At 38.9% G+C, this 19,020-nt stretch overlaps 1 protein-coding gene, 1 long non-coding RNA gene and 1 pseudogene across 3 annotated transcripts in view; 1 reads left to right on the forward strand and 2 right to left on the reverse strand.

The window, feature by feature from the left end:
- Positions 1–6,221: 6,221 nt before the first annotated feature.
- On the reverse strand, positions 6,222–8,040 carry LOC113623040 (transformer-2 protein homolog alpha pseudogene; annotated as a pseudogene).
- A 2,385-nt stretch (positions 8,041–10,425) lies between these two features.
- Positions 10,426–19,020, reverse strand: part of LOC113622822 (uncharacterized) — a 140,476-nt gene continuing 131,881 nt past the window's right edge. For both annotated transcript variants that reach the window (XR_003433671.1, XR_003433672.1), the window contains exons 3-5: positions 14,492–14,535; positions 11,566–11,616; positions 10,426–11,043 (exon numbers count right to left, since the gene is read on the reverse strand). This is a non-coding gene — a long non-coding RNA (uncharacterized LOC113622822). The remainder of the gene's footprint in view (positions 11,044–11,565; positions 11,617–14,491; positions 14,536–19,020) is intronic.
- LRRC9 (leucine rich repeat containing 9) overlaps positions 18,439–19,020 on the forward strand; it is a 101,364-nt gene continuing 100,782 nt past the window's right edge. Inside the window, exon 1 of the mRNA XM_027111400.1 lies at positions 18,439–18,519. Coding sequence (XP_026967201.1) covers positions 18,472–18,519 — 48 coding nt within the window. The 5' untranslated portion in view covers positions 18,439–18,471. The remainder of the gene's footprint in view (positions 18,520–19,020) is intronic.

Raw genomic sequence — 19,020 nt, forward strand, 5'->3', positions numbered from 1 at the left:
CTTCTCAAATATTTTACTGTAAAATACTACAGATGGAAAAGAAATGAGGATAAATCTATACAAAGTCAAAGCAGCTCTAGTTTGGTGTATGTGTGTGTAATGCTTACCTACACATTGTGATATAAAAGTTGTGGGGACAGCCACTCTCTCTACAGTGCACATCTGCTGTTTTTGCCTTCCCAGCATTCAACATTCTGGTAAGAACACCTCAATTTTTCCTCACGTATCAACTCTCTTCTTACAGTATACCTGAGATTCTGGTGGACCTGACCCCACCCCTCAGCCCAGGCCAATCAGAGCATTCCAGTTGAGCATATGACCCAAGTTAGGCCAATCAGGCTTGAATACCAGAACTTGTGTTGAAACTAGTAGGAAAAAGACCCCCTCTTTCCATTAGGGTCCTTAAGCTGGCAGATGGCACTATGTGGAGATGCTCCTCTCTGAAAATGAAGCTGATTAAAATAGAATCAGAGTCATGGAGAAACTGAGTCCAGATATTTTCATTTGAAATGCTTTCCCTAAACCTATTCCTACCCCTGGACATTTGACCTGTTGCTTGTGAAGGTCAATTTTTTTCAATTTTCTTAAACATTTGAATTGGATTTTCTTCACTTAACATCAAAAAGATTCCAGGTTAATAAACTCCCTTGCCAAAAAAATTTTTTTTCCAGAAACCTAAAATTGTGCCACAAGAGGAATCTTTTCCTGGGAGAAGTATTATACTATCAATTCTTAGTGTTAACTATCATCTTAGTGTTAATTTTTTTACCAGTTTTTTTGAGAAAGGACAGTGGGATAATGGACATTTTTATCAAGGATGCTTGTATTTTTTCTAAGGAAAATAAAGAGATAAAGAAGCTAATTTCTTCATCATCGAATCAGCTTCTAGTTAGAGCTTGATAATTAGCTAGGGTATCTCAACATGACTGATTACTAACAGCATCTGGAAAAGTTTTTAAAACACAAATTTGTGAACCTTACTCTAGACCTACTGAATGGTATTCTCTGGGATATGTCCTTAGAATCTTAAAAACATTCTACAAGTGATTCTAATAATCAGATAGGTTTGCAAACAATAGGTTTGCAGTCTATTTTGGTTTAGACTAAGGTGGTGGTTCTTTAGCCTAGTGGTATTCATTCATTCATTTATTCATTCAGGCATTATTTTTAGGTTTCTACTTTGTTATTATCTACAGAAATGCAAGGATGAATGAGATGTAGCCCTGACTCATAAAGATCACAGTCTGGTTGAAGAGACTCACCATAGATAAATGTGCTATATCTGTAATGGAAGCATGAACCAAAACCTGGGTGCAAGTTGGGAAGAGAGAACAGCTCACTCTGCTGGGGTATTGAGTGAAGGTGTTGAAAGGGATTTGTAGGATAAGGTAGGCAGGAAGGGGAAAAAAGCATTTGAGGCCTAGGAACTAGTAGGTACAAAAGGGTAATGTGGTACAAGGCCTTGCAATACTCTGGAAATAAGTTTGGTGTGGATGGAGGAATTGCTGCCAAGTGGGGTGTGGGGTTGAGGAAGCAAGAGGTAATTTGAGCTTGTATTTTATGAAGTGCTAAAAATTTGGGATTTTCTTGTGTGGCCTCACTGGTATTCATAATCCATAGATCCTACCACTCTTATCCCCTTACCTTCTTCATGAAGTCACTTCCTTCCACATCCAGCTTAAATTCCAAGGTCAATCACTATTAACCTTCCTGTGAATACACTCTCAAGCTATCCGCGCTCTTTCACTTTGCTGCATATATCTGGCCAAATTCAACTCTTCTTATCTTCCATGCTAGCAGCCACACAGCTGACTGTGGATGGAGGAAAATCACAACCATACTGACAAGTATCACTTACACTCCTGATCACTAAACTCATAAGAAAGTAATGCTGTTAGGCAATCATACGCTGTTGCCCTAGTCCACTCACTCACCTGGATAATTACATCGTACTTTTTCATCTCTCATCAAACCTCAGCATCTTTCCAAATTCTTACTCTCAGATGACCTTCTTTCTACTTCACTGAGAAAACTGAAACCATGAAAAGAAGGCTTCTACACACCTCTACCACCATATATACCTACCCACCTGCTTCTGTACAAATCCACTGTACCTGATCTCCTGTCCAAGCTCTTAGCTAGGGCTAACCCTGTGACCTGTGTGCACCCACCTTCTCTCAACTCCTCAAGGATGTTGCTGCAACAATTCTCCCTCTATCTCCTGGATACATTTTGGTCCCCACTGGATCATTATAATTAGCATAAAAGCATGCTGTTATTCTCCCAACTTGAAAAATATCTTCATTGACCCTACTTCTCCTCTAGCTTATGCCCCCATTTCTCTTCTTCCTTTTATAGCAAAACTCTTTGAAAGAGTTTTCTGTAATACTCATGTTCTCCAATTTCTCTCCTTCCATTCTTCTTGAACCCACTCCTTAGAAACTGTCCATCTTCCTTGACCTATCATTACTCAATTTTCTTCATTTGGCTCTAGAACACCATACTTTCCTGGTTTTCCTCCCACTTTTTTGGCTAAGATTCTTAGTCTTTGGTGGTTCTTTCTCATCTCTCTTAACTTAAGTATCCAAGTGTCCCACAGCTTAATCTTTCAACCTCTTCTCTTTTCTACCCACACCTACTCTTTTGGAAATTTAATCCAGTCTAATGACTTTAAATATCATCTTTAGGCTAATGAAATTTGTATTTCCAGCCTGGATCTCTCTCCTGGACTCCAGACTCATAAGTCCAACTTCTTACTTAGCTTCTCTACTTGCATTTCTAATAGGAATCTTCAACCTAAAATATCCAAGTCTATGCTTTAATATCCTCCCACCCCTAAATCCTGTTTCATTTGCAGCTTTCCCTTTTCAGAAAATGCCATGTCTTTTCTACAACTGCTCAGGTCAAAGCCTTGGAATCATCCTGTCATTTTTTTCACACCCCACATCCAATCCTGTATAGTCTTCCCCAGACATCATCATGATTCATGCCTCGCCTCCTTCCAGTCATTACTCAGATATCATCTACTGACAGTGGCCTTCCCTGGACATCCAATTTGAAATTGCATAAACACAAACACACACACTTCTTATCTCCTTTCTCTTCTTTACTTTTCTTCTTAGCACTTATCTCTAGCTAACCTGCTATACATTTTATTTATTTGGCTTTTCTCCATTAGAATGCAAGCTACATAAAGATAGATATTTTAACCTATTTTGTTCACTAACTGTATCTCTAGTGTCTAGAAGAGTGCTTGGCTCACAGTGGAAGTTCAATAAATATTTGCTGAGTTAATGAATGCACAAATGAACACACATGTAAAGGATGATGCATGGGAGGTCTATTAAAGCATGACTTTATCAGATCTGTTTTTTAAGACCATAACCGTGGAGGTAATGAGGAAGATAGGCTAGTGGGCAAAGATTAGTGGCTGGAAAATAATTTAGGGGCTATTGATAAAAAAAAATTTTGCACCCTGAACTAAGGCAGTAGTGTTAGAAATAGAGAGAAGGAGATGAGCTGGACCAACTGGGGCAGGCATTAGGAAAGAAAACGGGATGGTCAAAGTGTATACAGGGATGTTAGTATGAGTTAACCTGCCTCATACCTGAGGTGGGGCAGAAAAGTCTGGCTACACTCTTCTTGTCTCTGCCTGGCTCAAACTGGGCTCTGCTCTCAACTCTAATCTTATTTCTGGCTCTTTTATTAAGTTCTGCTTTGGATCCCTTCCCGTATGTATAACTTTGGGCAAGATACTTTCCCCTTCCTAAAAGTACCTGTAATTATTTCCTAGAGCTGCTATAACAAATTACCACAAACTGGGTGGTTTAAAGCGGAAACTTATTCTCTCACAGCTCTGAAGGCTAGAAGTCTGCAATCAAGGTGTGGGCAAGGTCATGCTCTCTCTGAAGGTTCTCAGGAAGAGTCCTTCTTTGCCTCTTCCTGGGTTCTGGTGTGTGCCAGCTATCCTTGGCATTCCTTGGCTTGCAGGTGCATGACCGTAATCTCTGCTTCTGTCTTCACATGGTTTTCTCTCTGTGTCTGTGTCTTCACATGGCATCCTTATAAGGACACAGTCACTGGATTTAGGGGCTACTCTAATCCAGTATGACTGCATCTTAATTAATTACATCTGTGAAGAACCTAAATCTTAATAAGGTCATATTGTGAGGTTCCACATGGACTTGAATTTTGGAGAGACACCACTATCTTCCAGAGAAAGGAGGTGGACATTTAGGGTAAACTATCATTATCAATTTGTGTTTTATAAATCACAATCTTCATCTTGGAATTTCCTGTAAGTTTGCAGATGAAAAAAATTATTTGCTAACTCTTGCTTTCCCAAAGAAAGTGAAGGAGGGGTAGGATTCTATGGGTGTGTTCTAGAGGCCTAATACACCAAAGTGATCAAAATAAGAGACTGTTCATATAAAGCCCTTGGCATATTACTTGGTATTCATACATTCCACAAATCTTTCTTGAGCACTTGCTATGTGACAGCCACTGAGGTAGATGCTGGGAACACAACGGGAAATGAGAGAGATGCGATTCCTGCCCTCACAGAGCTCAAAGCGTAGTGGTGGAGGCAGACATTAAACATTCAGCAAAGATATAGGTGTAAGAGTAAATACAAATCCAAAAAGAAAAAGAAATTAATTTTCCCTGGTATAAAAATGGTAAAGAGACTCTTCTCTCCTCCTTTTCTTTCAGAGCATTTCTTTAGAGTACTTGTAATTGCGAATTCTTTCTTTGTCCCTTTTAAAAACCTAAGCCTCTTGCCAACTTTATAACCCAGGAATGTCTTTCTCAAGGACCTTGGAGACATCTTTTTGAAATGGAATCATCAGGGAAGATAGTGTCAGAGAAAACCAGAGCCAGACAGAAATTAAAGTGGTGAAGGTAAATTTCATGCAGGAACTATTATAATAGGGGAAGAGAGACATGAGTATGAAGCTCCATTCTGAATACAACAAGGACAAGTGGGGACTTACAGCCAAGGAGCAAGGTAAAGAGGGGTCAGTGGATAAAAAAAATTGCCAAGAGGAAACATCAAGGATAAGGGGGTTTCTGGCCAAAAGAACTTGATAGAATTATTAAGGAAGGTAGGATGGTAAGGTATTGGGGGGAGGGGAAGTGTGGAGGGAGGAATTTGATCAGATAATCACGGTTGGGAGATTTTTCCCCTATTACAAATGAGAACTCGGGTTAGTGAATGTGCTGGCTGTCCCCTGACCTTCTATTTAATATGGCCTGTGGTTTTGGTCCTCCCCGACCTTTGCCTTTGCAGTATATATATATTTTTTAACATCTTTATTGGAGTATAATTGCTTTACAATGCTGTGTTCGTTTCTGCTGCATAACAAAGTGAATCAGCTATATGTATACATATATTTCCATATCCCCTCCCTGTTGCATCTCCCTCCCACCCTCCCTATCTCACCCCTCTAGGTGGTCATAAAGCACAGAGCTGTGTTATGTAGCTGCTTCCCACTAGCTATCTATTTTACAGTTGGTAGTGTATATATGTCCATGCTACTCTCTCACTTCGTCCCAGCTTACCCTTCCCTGTCCCCGTGTCCTCAAGTCCATTTTCTATGTCACGTCCTCTTGTTTAAGGCCTAGTTATCATTTGAGAACATGTATGGGATGGGTTGTATCTGCTTGGCTATATAAAAGGGTTAGGTTTCTTTCTGTCTTCCATCTCTTCAGGGGATTGCCTGTGATATGAATCATATTCTGGTTTAACGTTTATTCAGTAATAAAATTGCTTTCTTTTCCTTCTACCTTTGTGGAGAGGTTTTCTGGGTAGCCAGGAGATTTTGGTTTTAATTATATTTCCCCAAAAAGGGGAATGAGAATTGTCAAGCACTACTGGTGGGAGGGAAATCTGGAACAGCCATTCTGGAAAGTTATCAGATGATATCTAGTGAAGTATATGTTTGCCTTTTGCCCAATAATTCTATTCCTGGCATATACCCCAGAGAAAATGTCCTTAAGAAAACAATTTCAAGGCTGTTCAATACCCTATTGTTTATTGTAGTCAAAATAGGTGCCCATCACTAGGGGAACAAATGAAAGATAAAACATGGTAGATATATATTATGGAATAATGTGCATAATACAGAAACAATGAACTACATGAACATACAGAAACAAGGATAGATCCTAAAATAGCACTGAATGAAAGAGAATCAAAATACAATTTATAGCACAATAACTTATTTTTTTCAAAGAAATTAACTTTTATTTGAAAGGAGACTACCCTTCCCCTCACTATTTCTAAGGACTCTATACAATAGCCTACTTAAACCACTTCCCCAATACCAAAATTTCTAACAGCAAAGCATACAACTGCTCTAAATAATAAGGCTTGTCCTTCACTGATTAAACTTCAAAAATTTCAACACAAAAATCAAACTTTACGTTTTTAAGTTTTAACAAATGTATTTTAAATACAACATGTTTTGTAGGAGTCCACAAGCTTTTCATCTCTAAAAAAATGACATAATTTTTAGGGTTCAAAAATTCCATTCTTCAAAAGAAATGACCAAGTGTTTTCTTCTATAGCTTCAAACTTTCTACACTCAATTATTTGATTGCTCCATGCCACCCCAGACAAACCTGACATGACTGAACTACTTTATGTTACTAACTTCCCCAAAAGAAAGTTAAAAAAGGAGTTTGTAGTAAATGCAGCTCTCTAATACCATGTCTAATACAATATCTAACACAAAAGAAGCTTTAAAAAGATCATTTCTTTCTTCATTCGATTAGTCAGGAGTTAATTTTCTGTAAAAGCAACAAACAAACAAAAAACCATTTACAAAAGCATAACACTAGGGGTTCCTGTTTTACTCAAGATGTTTAACTACTCAAAATGACAACAATTACATCTTTAAGAATATAATAAAAGGGGTGAAAACAGCAATACAATCGACAAAGTGTAGATGCTAAATAAACCAAAGATGTTTTTAAGGAGTAGGAAGGATTAGAAGCTTGGAGAAATCCAGAATTAAACAAAAAAAGAGAAAGGGAAAAAAAAAAAAGAAAAAGATGTCCTCAACAGCAGCCACTCTGTTTATCAATAGCGTTTTGGGCTGTAGGAACAAGATCTTTATTGTGATCTGTATCGACTATAGTAAGGAGAAGGTGATCTTCTTCTGTACCAGTAATCATCATCTTCATATCTGTCGTACCCACGATCATATCCTCTATCATAGTAAGAATCTCGACGTCTGCCACCTCCTCCACCTCCACCTCCACCTCCACCGCCTCCACCACCACTGTGAGTTGGTCTGCCCATGTATATGCCTGGTGTGGGTGTGTGCACTCTCTTGGTGATAGAATAATCTACACGAATTCTTCTACCATCCAGCTCCATTCCATTTTCCCTTTCCATAGCCTCCTTTGAGTCATCTATTCTCTCAAAATAAACAAAAGCAAATCCTTGTGATCGTCCAGTTCACTGGTCATAAACCACATTGACACCACTCAATGGTCCATATCAAGAAAATACTTCGCGAAGATCTCTCTCTGTCGTGTACAAACTGAGGCCAAACACTCCTAGACAAGTGTTGGGATCTGGATTTGCCCTGCTGCCTGTATGTCTTCTCTGGTTAGACATTGGAGAATGACTTCGGCTCCTGTGACGCCGGTATTCTAGTGTATAGGACCTACTTTGAGATTGTCTTCTATGAGAGTGAGAATGGGATCTGGATCAAGTGTAACGTCTATGAGAATGCCTCCTTGACCTCGACCTGGATTTTAATCTTGATCGAGAATGGGATTGAGAGTGTTTGGAAACTCTTGATGGACTATGAGATCCTGACCTGCTCTCTGATTTTACATGAGCATGAGTTCCCGTTGGAGATTTTGACTGAGAGCGAGGCTCTCTGCCCTCGAAGTTGTTCTCTCTACATCACTCATGTTGACCAGGCACTCCCCAGAACTAAATAAGAGACAGGTCTCGGCTTGAGGGCCGATGGCCTAATCAACCAGCTGACTGGACCGTGGGGAGGAGGAAAGAGTTGGCAACAACAGCCGCTCCACTCCACTCCCACTCGGTCGCAGGCTCTGGCAAAAATCCACAATAACTTTTTATAAATAAAAAATACAGACACACAAAACAGTACTGCCTGTTTTTCAAAGATAGATGCACAACTCAAGGTTTATAAGAAACATCAAATGTATGGCTATTATTGGGATGGGGGTGGGACTGGATATAAAATAAAACAAGGGCCTTATATAGACAAATGTCGATAATGTGCTGTGATCTGAGGAATACAATCAATTTTCTGAGCCTCAGGTATAATAAATAAATAAAAGACACAAAAGAAAGGAGGTAGAGGAAAGAATTCTCCCACACAAAGAACTGGTCAGCTCTCTAGCGAATTAAGACTACCATCCCTTCTTAAATTCACTATCCTTCAATTTGCTACCATAAAGCTAAATACAAATAGAATTAGGAAGGTAAAATAAGGAGGTTATGTTGTCTGAAGTGGAGTATCTTTTTACAATTCCGTTCTGGCTGCCTTTTAAGAAAAGCTTGTGCATTAATTATATGTCAACAAATCATGGACAAAGATTATTTAACATTTTTAGATAGACTCATTAGAAATAGCATTCTGTTGGTCTAATTAAAGTTTTATTTCAGGATAATTCCTACCTTTTAATTGAATAATATATATTTATTGCCAGACATGAGTAATAAGAGGACCCCTGCTGATGACTTTATATGCACCACAAAATTATCTCTTCCGCTGCCAAAGTAAACCCTAAGTTGTGCTGCCTTCGTGTTTTCACGATATATCAAATTTAAACATGTGACAGCAAATTTTCACAGATAATCTAATAAAATCATTAACTGGAAAGTACTCATTTGCATAAGGATCAAATGTCAACAAGAATATAAAAATTAAATTAGCATTTGAAATCTCCAGACTTTTGGTTCTCTGGAATTAAACTTGAAGACATTACAAAGCCAAATTGTAATTAGATGTCTCCACTGTTGTCTACCAATAAGAATAGGGCTTTGGGGGAAATCAATTTAACCATCTATTCAAAAGATTTTAATAAAGAAAGATTTTCTTATTTAGGTCTATAGTCATCTCTATTTTGTTTAAGTAATTCCTCTTTAATTCAGGTGGTGACACGGTAAGTGTGCCATAATCAGTGGTAAGATAGCTTCCCAATTGTTTTCAGGTTCAAGATACCTTTATCCATAAATAAAGTAGATTTAAATTTATATGTTTTGGCCTTTGTCTAGGAGTATGAACAGACTGATGAATGAAATGAAGTCTTATTTCACTTAGAATGTTTTACTTTGCTTGACTTTTAGTGGCTTCTACTTCTGTTGTTTCTGGTACAGACACATAAAACCATATCATAAAGAAGCTTTAAAATAAGAAAAGGAGATTAACAAGAATGGTCACTGATTCTGTATGCTTTCTCTGGTTTTAACTGTAATCACCTTTTGCTCCAAATACCATCTAGAACACGCTAACAGGCAATTCTTCCTTTAAGAATTACTAGGACAAGGGCTTTAGTTTGGCAACTCACCAATGGTTATCAGTCTACAGCTATACAGGAACTCTGACTCAGTTGCTGACCAAATCCTTGAGCTTTACCTAAAAATAACACTCTTAAAATTACTCATTTATATAATATAACGAAAACTGTGTTAGCTTTCTCCTAGTCCTTTACTGGTTAGGAAAGTCACAATAAAAATTTCTAACAATATCAAAGTAGATAATCTCTATACTTTTATGCAAGAGTTGCATCTCCCAAAATGAGAAGCTTGATGTAGATAATTCACCTAATTGATTTCTGATCCAATTTCTTAATTTAATTTAAAAGTTTAAATTTCTAAACTATTGTTATCTAGCTTTTACACTCTAAGATGAAAATTTACCCAGACAGGTCATCTTGTTCAACTAGATTTTCAGAGAAGTTAATAGTAAAAGTACAAATATGAATCAGATTTTTCTGGTCCTTTTTTTAAACCCTTAAACCATAAATATTTTAATTAATTTTTAACTAATGACAGAAACTGAAATTTCTGTGAAATAAAAAAATGTACAGGTAAAATTATTTTTTCTTTTTCTATGTTTATGTATGTTTATAAACAGTCAATATTACAGATAAAATATTTGAAATGAAAATATATTTAAAAATCTGCACTCATATTTTTCATGAGAAAGCAGTTTTAAACTATAGTCTATTGAATGAGGCAGCCATCTGGTGACGGAAAAGAGCACTACAGACACTATCTTGCATGAACTGAACGTCATAAATATTCTACACAAATCAACTTAACCTCAAAAAATATAGTAGTGCTCTCCAAAAGAAATATAATAGAAATCACATATGTAATTTAAAATTTCCTAATCGCCGCTTTTAAAAAGTAAAAAGAAACAGTAATTTTAATAAGGCATTTTTATTTAAACCAATATATCAAAACACATTATCATTTAAACATGTAATCAATACATATTTTTTTCATGCTAGGTCTTCAAAATACCATGTGTGTTTCACAGCACAACTCAATTCGGACTAGCCACATTTCACGTGGCTGTGGCTAGTGGCTGCCATGTGGGACAGCGCAGATCTAGAAAATGAAACGAGACCTGCAGTTACTTTGATTTGCCTAAGTTCATTCATTCCTCAGCCCCTCTGCCCACTCTTTTAAAAGTTCTTTCCTTTCCCTCTTTAAATTTTATCTTGTAAAATTTTTTGGCCTCCTGTACACTTTGGAATACATAAACGGCCCTCAAAAGTCTGTCGACGAACGACAAGAAGACCCTTGGAGGTCCTATGTCTTCTCTGAAGGGCACCAGGGCGTTACGTAGGCCTGCGCTGTCCTTCCATTCGGCTCGCTCTGCGCTCAGCGGCTTCGGGCTGCAGTCAGCTACACTCCTGGAGGGCGGTGGTGGCGGGCCGCAGGACCAAGAGCGCGCGGGGGGCATCAGGGCCTGTTTCGACCATCTGGCCGCCTTGACATCACAGCGTCGTGTCTTCGGGGTTCAAGTCCAGCGAGGCTCCGGGCTTCCAATGAAGGTCAAAGATTTTCAGTAGGAAAGAGCCGGGACTGGAAGAGGCAACGACTAAGTCCCCGCCATAAGTCGTCGCTTCCCATCCGGGCCTCTGATCCGGCGAAGGTGAGTGAAAAGCTACCTGCAGGGATCAAATGACCCGCAGCTCGGGAAGCTCCCCACCCTTTCCCAGGAGCACCAGCAGGGTCTTCCGGGTGGACCCCGACCTCTGCTGATTGGTTGGAGCTTGCCACCACGTGATCCAGAAACAAGTCGGCCACCGCTTTCCCCGCCCCTTTCTCCCCCTCCCCACCCAGAGGTCGCGGGAGGCGGAGGGCGGGTTTCCTAGGCAACCGCAGCGGGGTAGTGTGTACACACCAGGCCCCACGGTAGAGAGGGTGTCGTGCCTGCTGCTGCAAGACAGGGATTAAGAAGTGGGAGTGGACTCTGTTCTGTCTCGGATTGCCCCGGAATCCATCCTCTCTCTGGGATAAGGTGAGTGACTATCCCCTGGTGGCCTTTGGGAGTACCTCACCTGTAGGCAGGCCCCAGGAGTCTCTGCTCCCCTCTCCTCTCTCTGGCTACGCTGGGAGGAAGACAAGAGAGACGCAACGTTGAGGTCAAAAGACCCCTGTAACGGTGCAGTGGCGATCATGATAATGAGAGACAGTGACATGACTTTATCTGAGGTCGTCACGGTTGCCAGAGCAAAGCTGAAGAGGAGGAGGAGGAGGAGGAGAGGGAGGGTGGCCCACAGCCGCCTGTGCAGCCTTTACTGAGGGAACGAACTGCTCCTTGGACACACTTGATACTGCTCACCTAGAGCTGGAAGGGCGTTTTTTTGCCCATCAGTAATAATGGATGGATTCTGATCCATTTGTACCCAATTAATTTTTAACTAATTAATGACAGAAACTGAAATTTCTGTGAAATAAAAAAATGTACAGGTAAAATTATTTTTTCTTTTTCTATGTTTATGTATGTTTATAAGCAGTCAATATTACAGATAAAATATTTGAAATGAAAATATATTTAAAAATCTGCACTCATATTTTTCATGAGAAAGCAGTTTTACTTGACCATACAGGGCTTCTAGTTTGTAGAAAAGAAATTTGATTTGCTCACAATGACACCCTCCCCAGCTCTCATGGCAGACAAAAACATTACTCTTTGTACTCTAATTATTGTTCTACTCTGATTGGTCATGTACAGAAAGTATTTAAGTTATATCATATAGGACCCTGTGGCATGACAATTAATTCAAACCATTCAACAAATTTTTATCAAACACCAAGCATGTGTCAGGCACTGTGGTAGGTTCTTTGTCCCTGCCTTCAGTGAACATGTAACCTGTCAAGGAGGAAAGACCTGGAAGCATCACAATACAGTGGAACAGGTGTTGTATATAGGGCATATGCTGGGTTTAATTGGAGTCATGAGGAAAAGAATGATTATAATACTATCAGAGAGAATTAAAGTCTTCACAGAGAAGACCCTTGATTTAAATCTTTAAGGGTATATGGAGTATGCCGTAAAGTCAAGGGACAGTTAGGGAGGGGGAACAGCATGTGCCAAGAACAGAAATATCCCATGCCATTCAGAGAACTATAGTTGTGGCCAGAGCCTGGGTTGTTCCTGGGAGTTTGTGGTTGATGAGCTTGAGAGGTAGACAGGAGTTAGAGTTTGGAGACCATGAATACCTTCCAAGAGGAGCAGCGTGAGTGGATTTCCCTTTCAGGAGGTTGCTGTCACAGTAGAGTAGAGGATCGATTGGCAGGAAGTGGGACTATAGGGAAAGCATTGGTTAAGTTGAAGTGATGAGAGCCTGAATCAAAGCAGAGGCAATTGGATAGAGGGGAGGAAAAAAAAACAACAACAACGTGATAGACATTTAAGAGGTATATGCAGAAAGATTTAATGAGTGAGCAAAAGTGGGGGAAAGAATAAAAGAGTGGTTGAGCATAAGTTCCAGGCTTCTGACTTGGATGATTAAAAGAATGGTGTCACTTACCAAGAGAAAACATGCATTAGGAGAAGCAGGCTGGCTGGAAAATATAGAGTTCAGTTTTGAACATACTGAGTTTGAGACACATTCAGATGGAGCTTTCCATGTGTGTAGTTGGGTGTTGCACAGAAAAGAGGAAGATAAAAATTAGTAATTCTTCAGCAAGAAGGAAACTATTAATCAGAAAATTAAGTTTTACATAACAAATAGAGAGACGCCAAGGAGAAAAAGTCACACCAAAGCAGAAAAAGAGCCATTAGCATCATCAGATTCGATGACAGGGTCAAATTGAGAGCTGAAACATGTCTAGTGTCTTTGGCAATTAGATTATTGTTGACCTGGAAAAAGAAACTGCAGTGGCCTGAGGTGTCCTCACTGAGACTGCAGTAAACTGAGAACTGAATAGAGGTACTGAAGTATTGCTAATGACTACATATCTTTTGTAATGTTTCCTAATGCTATAATATGGTACTAATGACTTATATCTAAAAGTTTTCCTGTAAAGGGATCTAAAATCAGCTGTTCATTGAACACAGGATAGGAGAGCTTTTTTTTAAAGATAGTAATGACCTAACATTCATATATAGAGAGAAAAGAGACCCTAGAGAAAGAAAGAGGGGAATAAATGAAAAGAAGGAAAATTTGACAGACCAAAGTTCTGAAAGAGACTGAAGAGGATGGGATGAGTACACAGGAAAAGGGATTCATTTTGGGCAAGAGAAAGAATACTTTTACTAAGACAGGAATCAGAAAGTGAAAGAAATACAGTTGACCCTTGAACTGATTAACTGGGGGTTAATCCATGTATAACTTATAGTCGGCCCTCTTATCCTTCGTTTCTCCTTATCCTCGGATTCAAAAGGCATGGACCATGTAGTATTGCAGTATTTACTGTGGAAAAATATCTGCATATAAGTGGGTCTGTGCAGTTCAAACCTGCATTGTTCAAGAGTCAATTGTATATTTTAAGAGGTGTGGGAATTTAAGGAGTGTATATCTGATGGTGTCACTGTTCTCTGTGAAAATGGGGACAAGATCATCTGCTGAGAGAGAGAACTTGAGAAGAGTGGTGAAAGTTTAGAATAGTCCAGACGTTGTGAATCCCAGATCTGTATCTCTAGTCCTACTCCCTAGGAGAGGAAGTTGAAGAGGAAAATATAAAATGTCTGTTGTTGGATTCAACTCAAGTTAGAGACCATACATTTGCAGTGATTTCAACTCACATGACCAACTGGCCATGTGAAATCTTCCAGCAGCACTCCAAAGCAGAGAGCACAGGTGACTAGATCAACCCAAGGTTTGAGATTGGAAGCGTGAAAGCTATAGAAGCTCCTGGTAGCTCCTGGCTCCCTGGAGAAACTAGAGAAGATCTGTAGTTTCTTAGATGGGCAGGCCCTGAAAAGAGCTTTCCCAAGGTGCAGAAGAGTGGGTACAAGCTGGGCATCAGGACACTCACCTCTTGATGGAATCAGAAACTGGAAGCCTTGGGACCACTTGTGACTGGAGAAAACATACAAGACTTGTAAATACCAGGAAGGCCCATAATTATGCATAATTAATTACGCACAATCACATAATTCAGATGTAGTTATGCAAATTATAGAATTTGGGGGTTTTAAGTTAAATTTTGTTTTGCTAATTAACTATTGAATTACAACAAGGTTTTTCCTAAATGAGGGCATTGGTGAAGGGAGGATAAGGTGAAGTGAAAGAAAAGGTTGGTACCCCAAATATGCATAGTAGTCTTCTTGAATAAATGGAGAGTTATATCTTGTTCTAGAGGAAGACTCAATACTGTAAAGATGGAAGTTCTCCCTAAATTAATCTTTACAATCGCATCTCAGTCAAAATCCCAAGTGAATTTTTAAAAACTAAATGCAAAATAATCATAAGTCTTATTTGGAAAAATAAATATGAAAGAATAACTGGAAATTTCCAAAAAAGAAAATGAGATAGAAATTTACAACATGAATCACAGTAATCAATACAGGATAATACTGTAGGAATAGATAGAGCTAAGGGAAAGCAGATTAGAAAGTCCAAAATTAGGCTCAAGTATATGTGATAATTTAGTGACTAATGAAGGGAGCAGTTAATTTCTTCTGTAATAGGTATCTTGGACGTGGACTAGAAAACTTGGATGGCTGTTTGTTGACTTTGGGGGTGTTAAAGGCAGGTTTTATCCCTTGTGTGGTGGTGGGCAGACAGACTTTTCCTTTGGTGCTCACAGACATTAAACCAGAATGTAGGGGCTTCTCTTCTGATAAGAAGAGGTACTACAAAGCCCTCCTTTACTTGGGGTGCCATCCAAGTAAACCTAAGGAGGGAAGACTGTGGCCTGCATCTCTGTATGGGCCTCTGATGGATTATCTAAATTCCTTCAGGTTGTTCCTTGCTACATGCTCCCTTGCCTGGCCACTCCTATGCTGTAATATCTGGGGGTTGTCCAAGAATGGGGTAAAGAGACAGTTGCCAATTGGAAGCAGGGAAGGAATGATCAATATTACTTTTAATATAGATCCATCATCTAATCACTGCTCACCATCCTCACTACTACCACCCTATTCCAGCTGCCATCCTCTCTCACGTTATTATAACTGCCCCTTGACTGATCTCCTTGCTTCTCCCTTCAACCCCTACAGTCCATTTTCAACAGAATAGCTAGGGCGATCCTTTCTGAAACCTAAGACAGCTTGTGTTATTCTTTCTTTCAAAATCTTCATACAGCTTTCCATCTTACTCATAATGAAATCCAAAATCCTCATAAAAGCCTACAGGATAGCACATGATCTGACCCCACAGAACCTCTCTGACCCCACATCCTACTGGTCTCCATCTCCCTCACTGTGCTCCAGCTACATCATCTCACTTGCTATTCTACAAACATGTCAAGTATACTTTCACCCATTTTTTTTTTGCATTTTCTTTTCCCCATGCTTTGATGCTTTTCCCCAAGATTCCTCATAGCCCGTACTGCCTCATTTTCCACAGTTCTTTGCCCAGATTCCACATTATCAAAGAGGTCTTCTCTTTTCTCCCATATCTATTATTCTCTAACTGGTAGATATTAGTCCTCAATGCATAAATGAATGAATGAGTGAATGAACAGAGATTCCATTGTATGAGGATAACTTTCTGGGTGTACTTTTCTTTGTGGTGCTAGCTGGGATCCCTTCCTCAGCATAGTGGAGCAATGTCCCCAGTTTACAAAGCCTGAGTACAAATATAGGCTGTAAATATTACCCTGATACAGATCTCAAAATCCTTTGATTTGGACTCTTTGGATGGCCCACAGCCACTTTCTTCCCAATCACTGCTGCTCTGAGTTTGGGGAATTTTTTTTTTCTTTTTTTTTGTGGTACGCGGGCCTCTCACTGTTGTGGCCTCTCCCATTGCGGAGCACAGGCTCCGGACGCGCAGGCTCAGCGGCCATAGCTCATGGGCCCAGCCACTCTGCGGCATGTGGGATCCTCCCGGACCGGGGCATGAACCTGTGTCCCCTGCATCAGCAGGTGGATTCTCAACCACTGCGCCACCAGGGAAGCCCTGGGGAATTTTAAAGGATAGTTTTGTAAAATTTCTTCCTCTGGTACCTTGAATTTTGGGCTGGTCTGTACTGATGGGCTTTTTCTCTCAGTCTGATGCCATCTGCTTTATCTTCATTCAAAAGACCTTTCTCAACATCTCTGGCCATCAGTGCTCTTTTGCTAGCACTGCTACACATTCCTTTCTTATTTTCCTAGTTCCCTAGTCATTCCAGCGAGATTTGAGCAGAGAAGGTAGGTAAATACATGGCCTCAAGTCACCATCTTTTTTTTCTTAAAATTTTAATTTACATGTACACCTGCACATGTATGAAGTTTTGCATAAATGATTAAAAGTGAGCATATAAATACTTTAAAAATAAACATTTATGTAAAATTTCATAACATGTATGTAGAAACCACACAAATCTTAGGTATCTAATTTTATTCTCTCGAAGTAAATGCATTCCATTAGCACCTAGATCAAAAAATTTATCTTCATCAGCACTCCAGAACCTATCTTTTGCCTCCTCCTAGTCAATCAGCCCTGAAAGGTAATGACTATCTTGACTTCTAATACCATAGATTAGTTTCCAGATTTTATATGAATGGAGTCATGCAGTATGAACTCATTGTGTTTGTGTCTTCGTTTGTTCAATATTGTGTTTGTGAGAATCATCCATGTTATGTACACCAATAGTTTCTTTCTCATTCTACTCCTAGGTATAAACCCCAAAGAAAACTGTACCTATGTCCTGCATAATAAAACTGTCCAGGAAAACACTATTCAGCTCCAAACTGGAGACAGTCCAAATGTCTACTAACAGTAGAATGAATAAGTAAATGGTTATATATTCATATTATACAATACTAAACATGCTTTTTTAAAGTGTAGAGTTTTTTTTTTCCTTTTTACCTAGATCCATCTCCATGCAACCTCTCATGCCTATTATAACCACACCAGCTTTCACCTATATCCAAGGTAACTCATGTTAACAACTTAGTATGTATCTTTACATATTTTCTCCTTACATATGCATAATCATAAACTCACATACATATCTCTATTCTATATCTATACACACATGTATGTACACACATATCTGTGGAGGAGTTATTATCGTAAAAGGTAGAATCACAATAAACAAATAAATACAATTTCTACATATTGCTTTGTCATGTCCTCATATTAAAACCAGGATTCCTATATTTTTAAAATAGTATATGTCTGGAATAATATAATGAATATATTAAAAATTATGAAAAATTAGGTTAAATTTTATTGAAGCTACTTAGGTATTTAGTAGTTCATACCATCTAAAATGAGGAAGTTGACTAATTCATTTTAATAAACATTTATTACCATGCCTATGGTGTGTCATTAAGCCCTGAAAATTCTTTTCTTTGCTAACTGTACTTAGAGAACTGTATTCAGTTTGGAACACCATAGTATAATAGGATGAATGAACTGGAACTGGTTCAAGGGAGAAAACAGGGCTCTTTCTAGTGAGAGAACTAAAAGACATGAACTGAGGGCAAGGTGAACATATAGATGAGAGATGACTATGTTCTTCAAGTATTAAAGGGTCATAGTGTGAAAGAAAAATTATGCTTGTTTTATTTGAACCCAGGAGGTAAAATGACAGTGAATGGGGAGGAGTTATAGAGAGAGAGAATTAAATTCAGAATAAAAAATAACTGTCTAAGAGAAAACTTCATAGATGGAATGGACTGTCTTGGGGTCCAGACATACTTGGTAATGTACTGTTGGGAAATGTCAAGCCACAGGTGAGTAATTCCACCTAAGTAACTTTAAGGCTCCTTTAAATGATATGGCATGACTCTAGTACTTATTTCAACTTTTCCTTTTCCTTAACAGTTATATTATTATAACCTTCATTTTTAATGGAAGATGATTGAATGTGAAAACCTAAACCAAGAAGACATAATTAAAGAACTGGTGAGTCAAAGCCAGGTTTCTTTTCAACTACATTTGTAAGAATATTAAATGGAACATTTCTACACTCCTTTCTGGAGCTTATCTAGAGATTTCTTCTACACCATGATCTTTGGAAATAGAGAAAAATCATATATATGACACAACTTTTCTTGTGAGTGAAAAATGACATCAGTGAAACTGGCCGTTTATAATTTCTAATGGCAAAAATAAGTTTTTATCTTTTTTTTTTCATTTTAACATCTTTATTGGAGTATAATTGCTTTACAGTGGTATGTTAGTTTCAGCTTCACAACAAAATGAATCAGTTATATATATACATATGTTCCCATATCTCTTCCCGCTTGCGTCTCCCTCCCTCCCACCCTCCCTATCCCACCCTTCCAGGTGGTCACAAAGCACCAAGCTGATCTCCCTGTGCTATGCGGCTGCTTCCCACTAGCTATCTACCTTACGTTTGGTAGTGTATATATGTCCATGCCTCTCTCTCGCTTTGTCACAGTT

The sequence above is a fragment of the Aethalodelphis obliquidens genome, unplaced genomic scaffold (genome assembly GCF_003676395.1).
Source record: "Aethalodelphis obliquidens isolate GAN/ISIS:26980383/991018 unplaced genomic scaffold, ASM367639v1 scaffold10, whole genome shotgun sequence".
In the NCBI taxonomy this organism is placed as follows: Eukaryota; Metazoa; Chordata; class Mammalia; order Artiodactyla; family Delphinidae; genus Aethalodelphis; species Aethalodelphis obliquidens.